General features: G+C 39.1%; 1 protein-coding gene across 1 annotated transcript in view; it reads right to left on the bottom strand.

The window, feature by feature from the left end:
• Positions 1–2,900: 2,900 nt before the first annotated feature.
• The window catches only part of LOC107665382 (ubiquitin carboxyl-terminal hydrolase 8-like), a 10,222-nt gene continuing 3,387 nt past the window's right edge, over positions 2,901–9,735 (bottom strand). The window contains exons 5-13 of the mRNA XM_016456250.1: positions 8,577–8,768; positions 8,374–8,515; positions 6,682–6,857; positions 4,622–5,080; positions 4,193–4,283; positions 3,762–3,984; positions 3,469–3,679; positions 3,176–3,381; positions 2,901–2,925 (exon numbers count right to left, since the gene is read on the bottom strand). Coding sequence (XP_016311736.1) covers positions 2,901–2,925; positions 3,176–3,381; positions 3,469–3,679; positions 3,762–3,984; positions 4,193–4,283; positions 4,622–5,080; positions 6,682–6,857; positions 8,374–8,515; positions 8,577–8,768 — 1,725 coding nt within the window. The remainder of the gene's footprint in view (positions 2,926–3,175; positions 3,382–3,468; positions 3,680–3,761; positions 3,985–4,192; positions 4,284–4,621; positions 5,081–6,681; positions 6,858–8,373; positions 8,516–8,576; positions 8,769–9,735) is intronic.

The raw sequence follows: 9,735 nt of genomic DNA on the forward strand, positions 1-9,735 counted from the left end.
TGTGTGAGTGTGTGTGTGTGTGTGTGTCTGTGTGAGTGTGTGTGTGTGGGCGTGTGCGTCTGTGTGTGTGTGTGTGTGTGTGTGTGTGTGTCTGTGTCTGTGTCTGTGTCTGTGTGAGTGTGTGTGTGTGTGAGTGTGTGTCTGTGTGAGTGTGTGTGAGTGTGTGTCTGTGTGTGTGTGTGTGTGCAGGGCTGAGCTCAGTCTGATGATGAACAGCACTGACACAAACACACTCCAGCTTCAGTTTAAGATGCTTCTCTTCATTATCATTTATGAGCTGTTATTTAGAAAGCAGTGAAGCTGTGCATTATAGAAAACTCACTAACAAAGCTTGAATGAAGCTCCTCGTCCGCTCAGTGTTTGTCTGCATCAAGCAGCAGTAGTAAAGTAGAGCCGTCTTTCTGCGGCTCTGATCCGTCTGACCCGTGTTCTCCATCATCTGAATGTGTTTTAGGGAGATGGTGGGAAATGCAGTGTTTCTGCTGCAGTATTTATAGCCACTGAACCCTGAGGACCTTCCTCGTGAATGAATGCATCACTGTTGATAAAGCACACAATGCATACGCCATCATTCCTGTGTCTGGATACAGTGGTAAAGTGCTATTCCCTTCTCTATATTCCAGTAAAAAGCCAATAATAAATCATAAAATGCTTTATAGTTGCTTCATGAGATGCATGTGAACCCATCGTCCACCAGGAGTTTACAATCTCTCAGAATCAGAGGAAATCACACAGTAAGCTGAGTTTAACACTCGACACTCATCAGACCTGCTGCTTATGAATCTACACGAGCCGTGCTTATAGCATTTTTAATGTTGCTCAGACACACAGTCAATGTACTGCACTCGACATGAAGAAAATGAGGTGCATTTTAAGGCCATTGTGACAGTTTAGGTGATTCTCATTAAAAACTCAACCAACAATAGCAAGATATTATTCAGAATAAACAAAAGAAGAGGATGTAATAATACTTTGGTATAAATTAAAAAATATATGATTTTTTTGGGTAACATTTAGGACAAATAGAATTTGATTAATAATGATTTACTAGCTTCAGTATTTTATCCAGATCATATGCACCTTATTTTTTAAAGACAGTCCATTATGCTGCTTTATAATGCAAAACTGGTATTTGTTATCATATTATTTTAATATATTATCCAAACATTAACGCACTGTTTTGTAGCGCAGATTAATTAATTAATTTATTTATTTTGCATGGCTTCAATAAAAAGATAAGATACAGAACATACAGAATAGAGAAAAATAAATACATACAGACATAGGCCTATTTATTTATGCATTTATTTAATTCAAATTATTACAAAAATCTGAGTTTTTTTTTTTTTGAAGTAATGACAACAGTAAACATAAATCAAAAGTAAATATTAAAGTCCAAGACATCATCGTCTCATCCGCTTCCTATTGTCAGAAAAATCAGAGCGAAATGACAGAAATATGTTGCATATTGTTGCTCTTTTGTTAGTTTTGATTGCTTCTATTGTCCTCATTTGTAAATCACTTTGGATAAAAGCACCTGCTGAATGACTAAATGTAAATATTACACAGATGAAAGAATACTAGAAGTATAAGGATGCTGAAATTTGAAGCCATATTTATTTATTTATTTATATATATATTATTCATTTAATATCAGAACATGTTTTTTTAACAGCATTTTTAAACATTCGTTTTTCACAAAATGTGAATGTTATAAAGAGTATAAAAATTATTTAAAATGTTAAAGGAATTAATGAGTGAATGGATTTATTGGTGTCTGTGCTTTTCTGAAGCATCGTTATTTTAACACTCATTATAACGGTTCTTCTTCAGGTGACACAGGACTCATTTGTAAATCACTTTGGATAAAAGCAGCTGCTGAATGACTAAATGTAAATATTACACAGATGAAAGAATACTAGAAGTATAAGGATGCTGAAATTTGAAGCCATATTTATTTATATATATATTATTCATTTAATATCAGAACATGTTTTTTTAACAGCATTTTTAAACATTCGTTTTTCACAAAATGTGAATGTTATAAAGAGTATAAAAATTATTTAAAATGTTAAAGGAATTAATGAGTGAATGGATTTATTGGTGTCTGTGCTTTTCTGGGATGCTGAAATTTGAAGCCATATTTATTTATTTATTTATATATATATTATTCATTTAATATCAGAACATGTTTTTTTAACAGCATTTTTAAACATTCGTTTTTCACAAAATGTGAATGTTATAAAGAGTATAAAAATTATTTAAAATGTTAAAGGAATTAATGAGTGAATGGATTTATTGGTGTCTGTGCTTTTCTGAAGCATCGTTATTTTAACACTCATTATAACGGTTCTTCTTCAGGTGACACAGGAAGTCCCATGTTTCCTGTCTGCCTTCAGCTTCACAGATGACATCACTTCCTGCCTGGAGAGACTGAACCAGTATCCCGTTCATTTAAAAAACACCTAGCAACAACTCAGAACACCCTAGCAACTGCATAGAAATGTACAAACAAATATGATTTTTAAAATGTGTTTAACACACTAAGCAGTATTTTGAAAATGAAATTTGTTTTTTATAAAAATGTTATAAACACTGTTTACTAATTTTAAGTTCTATTTATTTATTTTGTTTGAGTTTGTGTGTCGGCTTTCCTTTATTTAAGACTATATTTAACTATATATAATTTACTATATATCATTTATTTAAGACTATATATATAAACAGTATTTCTTAACATTTGATTTTCACAAAAATGTAAACATTGTTAACAGTATTTTAAATAATAATAAATAAATAAAAATAAATCATAATAATAAAATAATATTTCAAATAAATAAAAATAATTATTAAATTTTGTATGTGTAGCTGTGTGTGGATCAGTATATGGATGAACACAGTCACACCAGCAGGCGGCAGGAGAGTCTCAAGCAGAGTAATTAGACGTTTGTAAAGCAGCTGATTAAGACGAGCTGATCTGTGATCTGTCCTGCAGGCGCGGGTTGACGAATGTCCCTCATCTGGACGCAGCCGAGAATCTGTGTCTCCTCAACATGCAGCACAACCTCTCTCTCTGTGTGTGTGTGTGTGTGCGTGTGTGAGAGTGTGTGTGTGTGTGCGTGTGAGAGTGTGTGTGTGTGAGAGAGTGCGCGTGTGAGAGAGAGAGAGTGCGTGCGTGCGTGTGTGTGAGAGTGTGGTCTCGAAGGTGCGGGACTTGTGCTGGCAGCTCATGCACTGGACCGTGGACTTAAACTGACCCTGGAACAGAGCTACGATGATGGACTCGTTCAGCAGCTTGTGTTTGGACCAGGCCAGCTCTGCTGTGCTCACGTCGTCCAGATGATCGATGTCCTCCTCCTTATACCCGCGCCGTTTATCCGCCTGACAGACAACGAGAGAATGTGTGTCTTTATCGTGAGGCGCATGGCTCCTGGAGAACACGCTCAGCTCTTGCTCTCAGCGCTGTACCTTATTGAGATCCTCGTGCAGGCCGTCCATGAGGAACAGCAGCAGCTCCTGAGAGTCCTGGTGCTCGTAGCTGGAGAAGCGGTTGTTGATTTTACAGATGGTGCCTTTAAAATCCTGCGGGCTGATCATTTTGTACTGTCCTGACCACAGCGCCTTCATGATGATGCTGAACTCCTCGGCCACCTCGCCCTTGTGACCCAGAATATTGGCCCTGTGAGAAACACACACACTCAGTCACTCTGATTCACAATGAACGTGATCGTTTAATCAGTGACATCTGAAAGATGGATTACCGGTTAATGTCGTCCTGATAGATGTTCCTGTTGAAATAGTCTGCCATGGCAACGGTGTTACACAGGCACTGGAGGATAGAGTTCATGTAGCAGGTGTTGCCGAGGTTACGGAGGCCCGTTAGCAACGGCCCCTGACTTCCAAACACCGGGTTCAGGTTCCGGATCTTAGCCGCAGACGGCCGAGCGATCTCCACCTTAGTGTAAGCAGCAGCGGTCAGCGAAACTGCAGAGACCAGCAGCTCAGTTAGAAACACCAGCGAACAACAACTCTACACAATAGAGCTGGGCGATATGGCAAAAAATTGAAAAAAATTCAGTTCCCGAATGAACATATTTCTATTCTATTTATTAAAAAAATTTAATTGTGGCATTAAATTTGGATGAATCGATAAAATTGGAAAAATGGCCCAGCCCTACTCCACAAGGAACACCTGCTGCTGCTCTTACCTTCATCCAGCCGTCTGGCAGCCCAGGGACGGTTCGGCCCATCTCCTCACTGTGTGCTCGTGTCAGAGACTCCCTCTGGAACACACACGCACACACACACGTGTCACACACTCATGTTCAAGTGTGTGATGTTATTACGCAATACAAGGTGTGTGTGATATGTATCGTCTGTAATTATCGTTTTAATGTCATTATGGAGTATGTCAGTTTCTTTTAAAAAACCCAACAAAAACGTGTTAGCGCACACTGTGTGTGTGTGTGTGTGTGTGTGAGAGTGTGTGTGTGTGTTTGAGTGTGTTAGAGTGTGTGTGTGAGAGTGTGTGTGTGTTAGAGTGTGTGTGTGTGAGTGTGTGTGTGTGTGTGAGTGTGTTATAGTGTGTGAGAGTGTGTGTGTGTGTGAGTGTGTCACTCACAGTGCTGAAGGTTGCAGGTGAATCCAGAGACACACTCTTCATGGCAGCGTCCAGCGGCACGTCCTTCTGTGCTCTCCTGTTCTTCTCGTCTCTGGCTTCTCCCTGATCCTCCTCTTCTGCCGTCTGTCTCTCCAGCTTCTTCCTCTCCTGCTTCTCCTCCTCCTCCTTCTTCCTCTCGCTCTGTTCTCGCTGATGTCTCTCGGCCGTCTCTCTCTCCTCCAGGGCTCGTTTGCGCTGCTCCTGCTCTTTGCGGGCTTTCTCCATCAGACTGAGGGTCTCTGCGTGGATCTCCCTGCGCTCCTCTTCGCTCAGAGCTCTGGAAGGGTCCAGCGGGGGTTTGCCGGAGCGGTCGGGCACGACGGGGCCGTTGTGTGCCGCGGGGCCATCGCTTACCGAAGGTTCCTTGCTGAGCTTTGTGCTCGCTGCCGGTTTGACGGCTGGTTTTTTGGACCGGTCGACCTGCGTTCAGAGGAAGCGTTAGTATGTGTGTGTGAGTGTGTGTGAGAGAGAGTGTGTGTGTGTGTGTTAAGATGTCAAAATGGCTGAAAAACTGAATTCGAATTTTGTACTTAAATATTATCAATATTCAAATTATATTTAAATTTAAAAGGCATAATTCCAGTTAGGGAGAAAAAAGCTTAAACCAATCACAAAGAGTACTTTCTTCATTTAATCTAATCAAGTTGAACTTGCATTAATATTACATAGCGTCTCTTGTGCGAGAGCAACGCTGATAGATGTTGCTCTAGAAAATGCAATAAATATGTTCTGTGTGAACGGCTTGGTTTCAGTTTTGACGTAAACAAGATCTTCTCCGCATTCATTAAAATGCAACGACACTTACATCCACTGATAAAGCTGCCTGACGCACACCTAAATTCTAATGCAACGTTTTTGCATTCGAATGTGGATTTTTATTTTAAATTCAACGAATATTCAAAATTAGCATTTACAGCCCTAGTGTGGATCGCGGAGCGCTCTGCTCCAGGTGTAACTCACTAGGGCTGTAAATGCTAATTTTGAATATTCGTTGAATTTAAAATAAAAATCCACATTCGAATGCAAAAACGTTGCATTAGAATTTAGGTGTGCATCAGGCAGCTTTATCAGTGGATGTAAGTGTCGTTGCATTTTAATGTTTTTGTTCGTCTATCCAGTTGAAGCCACTAGATGCGGCGCTGCTGCGTTGTTTATTCTAAATATTGCGGAAAAAGAGAACATCAATGTGGTTTACGTTACTGCCTTTCTGGAGGGTTTTGTTTGGCCTTCTCACTAAATCTCGTGTTTTTAAATAAAAAAAGTACTCTGTGTCATTGGCTTTCAGCCTTTTGTGTTAAACATACATGATGCTGTTTTGTTAATAATACTTTAAGCAAATATGTGGCCCTGCAGCACAAAAGCAGTGTTAAGTCGCTGGGGTATATTTGTAGCAATAGCCAACAATACATTGTATGGGTCAAAATTATACATTTCTCTTTTATGCCAAAAATCATTAGGATATTAAGTAAAGACCATGTTCCATGAAGATATTTAGTAAATTTCCTACCGTAAATATATCAAAACTTAATTTTTGATTAGTAATATGCATTGCTAAGAACGTAATTTGGACAACTTTAAAGATGATTTTCTCAATATTTAGATTTTTTTGCACCCTCAGATTCCAGATTTTCAAATATTGTCCTATCCTAACAAACCATACATCAATGGAAAGCTTATCTATTCAGCTTTCAGATGATGTATAAATCTTACCCTTACACCCTTATGACTGGTTTTGTGCTCCAGGGTCACATTAATTAATTATATTTGGCTTATAAACATTATTTTAAACATTTTGCTCTTTTTTCAAAGATAGTCATGTTATTTTATTGCTTTGAATAAACCTACATTAGTAATATTTTGCTCGATGCGCCCTCTTGTGGCCTCAGGAGAGAAGCCAAAAGCGTTTATCCCCCTCTAACTGAAATTATGCCTTTTAAATTTGAATAGTATTTGAATATTGATAATATTTAAGTAAAAAATGTGAATGAGTTTTTCAGGCATTTGGCAGCCCTGTAACTCGCCTGTGGAGTGTGTCGGGGCGAGGCGGCGGCATCTGTCATTGTGGGCTGTGTGAGCGGCACGGGGGTGTTTACAGCCGGCTCCGGATCCACGGTTCTGCCGTTCAGCTGCGCGTCTGCAGGCTCCTCACACACACTCACGGCTTCAGGCTCCTCCAGCGACGGGTACGAGAAGTTCACTGAAACCACAGCAACAGCTTCACTGCATTCACGGAGCAGCATAGACAGAACATGCACACTAGCGGCATCCACACACACACAAGAACCCTCTGCTTATTCTTTTGTCGTCTGTCGCTTTAAATGCTTGGCTCCTTTCTGATTGGCTGTCAATGTTTCTGTTGTTCATCAGATGAAAATATTGTTCTGAAAGTGATTCCAGTGATATTGTTCCTCCGTGTCGATATATTTCTGGTGTAGAAATTATATTTATATTTCACTATGCTCATGGAGTTAGTGATTATTAAAACTTTATAGTTATTGTCTTTAGTGTTAATGGGCTTTAAGGGGAGTGTTCATCCAAATATTCTGTCATCATCATGTATGAGTTTCTTGGCTTGAACACAAAAGAAGATATTTTGAGCAATGTTGGTAACCGAACTATTGACTTCCACAGTATGAGAAAATACTACAGTGGTCAGTAATTGGGGACTAGAAACTGTTTGGTTACTCACATTCTTCAAAATATCTTCATTTTTGGGTGAACTATCCCTCTAACACTCAACATCAGCCTATTCAGCTCAATTTATTTATTTTTATTGCCATACCAGCATCTACGGCTCCTATTCATCACAAACCTCTTTTATCACTAATAACTATCCATGCGTCTCCTCATTTGCTTTGATACAAGAAACTGAATTCACAAATCGATTCTTTTGAATTCTCACAGCAAAGCCAGAATTTAGAAAAGTTACGATTTGTTCGACTTGATTATTCGATCCAAAACAAATACAAAACCTTTTTCCTTTTGCGGCGCTTTTGCATTTTTAGATTATCAAGTCGATCACAAATTCTAACCACAAAACATTTTGTTGGTGCAAATTGAGACAGTTTTAACTCTTTCCCCGCCAGCGAATATCTGAACATCAAAATAAAAATCAGAGCCTCTACTTCTAAACAAAAATAAATAATTTTTATGCTAGCTTCAAGCATTCTTTTTTTAATCAACACTTGAATGTAGGTAAGCTTCATAAAAAAAGCAACATATTAAAGGGGTCATATGATGCGATTTCAAGTTTTCCTTTCTCTTTGGAGTGTTACCTCCGCTCACTCTAGCCCTCTGTGTGTGACGCTGTGTTTCGTTTGTGAAAGTGAAACTACTTTGTTTGGTCTTCCAAAAGAGGACAACCAAATACACAACATAATGTTCTTTTTAGCAACATCATATGACCCCTTTAAGCAAAAAGTTTTTACTTTTACAAAAAGTTTTCACATTTTTATTTTTATGCCGTTTATGGTTGATGATCACAATATTTTTCATATGCATGCATTCGAGATTGCACGTTTCTGCGTCTTCCTCGACTGTGTTTTTGACAGTGATTCTAGACTCATTCAGGAGATGCGTAATAGCGCCCCCTAGCGTATAACAGTGAAAACACGCAAACCCAGAAAATTCTGGTTTTGGTGGGGAAAGAGTTAATATCCACAATGCATATCAGCGCATGATAAATCATATGATGTGTGTGCTGTGAGACTCACGCTGGGGCAGGCTGCTGGCCGTCTGCTGTCGGGGGGGTTTGACTTTAGCGTTGCTGCTGTACATTGGGTAAAAGAGCAGCCAGTTATCATATCCTCCATCCAGCACCAGAGGCTCACTGCGCAGGATCGTGCTGCTGTCCCACTGCACACACACACACACACACACACACACACACACACACACAGAGCTGGAGGTACAGTACCTTATAGAGAGCATCCTTCAGACTCTGTAGAGTGGTGCCCAGTTTGAGATCAGAGACGCAGCTGAACCAGTCCAGCAGAACCACGTAATCCACGAAGCCGCGGCGCTTCCAGTCCTCCAGAGACTCTGCAGGGAGCTTCAGCTGGATCTGGTTCACCGTCACCCTGAGCATTAGCAGCACACGAGAGCATTCAGTATTCATATACATGAGTGAAGCGGATTACAGAGAAAGAACACATGTAGAGCGGGACTGGGTTCTATCCGCTATAGAATCAAACGGAGGCGCCACGAGACAGGATTATTATAGTTAACTAAAACTAAAAACATTCAAAGATATTTTTATTATTTGAAATAAATGTTAACTGCAATAAAACTAAATATATATATATATAAAAAAACAAAGTTAGTTGCAGAGACACCATTTGTCATTTTCATTTAGTTTAACTTCATGTACTAAAATTAGTGCCAAACGATTAATCACGATTAATTGCATCCAAAACACAGTTCACACACGTATATTATGTAAACAAAAACATTTTGGATGTGAATAATCATGATTAATCGTTTGACAGCACTAATTAAAACTGAAATTAAATTTAAAAACTACACAGACATAGGAAAATGACTAAACAAAAATAACAGTTTAACAAAAATGAAAATGGAAAAAAAAAAAATATAAACTCATTAAAAAAAAAAAAAAAAACTATAAAAGTATCTCGATACTAAAATAACACTTGTCATTGTCTTCACATATGTCATTGTCATTTCACTAGACATTATGACAGGTCAAAAACATTTTTATAAAATTAAGCATGCACAGATGAATCTTTCACAATAAGCTGCATTTAGAAAATAGATTTTTGGAACATGTAAAAAGCTGACTTCACTATTATTTCAGATTGGCTAGCATGCTGTAGAAATGTGAGGATGAGGATGGGTCAGATGAGTGTGTGTGAGTGTGAGTGTGAGTGTGAGTGTGAGTGTGAGTGTGCGTGCGAGTGTGAGTGTGCCTGCGAGTGTGCGTGTGCGTGCGAGTGTGCGTGCGAGTGTGTGTGAGTGTGAGTGTGAGTGTGTGTGAGTGTGCGTGCGAGTGTGCGTGTCTGTGTGAGAGTGAGTGAGTGAGTGAGTGAGTGAGTGAGTGTGTGTGTGAGTGAGTGTGT

Source organism: Sinocyclocheilus anshuiensis, unplaced genomic scaffold, assembly GCF_001515605.1.
Source record: "Sinocyclocheilus anshuiensis isolate Anshui unplaced genomic scaffold, SAMN03320099.WGS_v1.1 scaffold1303, whole genome shotgun sequence".
Classification (NCBI taxonomy): Eukaryota; Metazoa; Chordata; class Actinopteri; order Cypriniformes; family Cyprinidae; genus Sinocyclocheilus; species Sinocyclocheilus anshuiensis.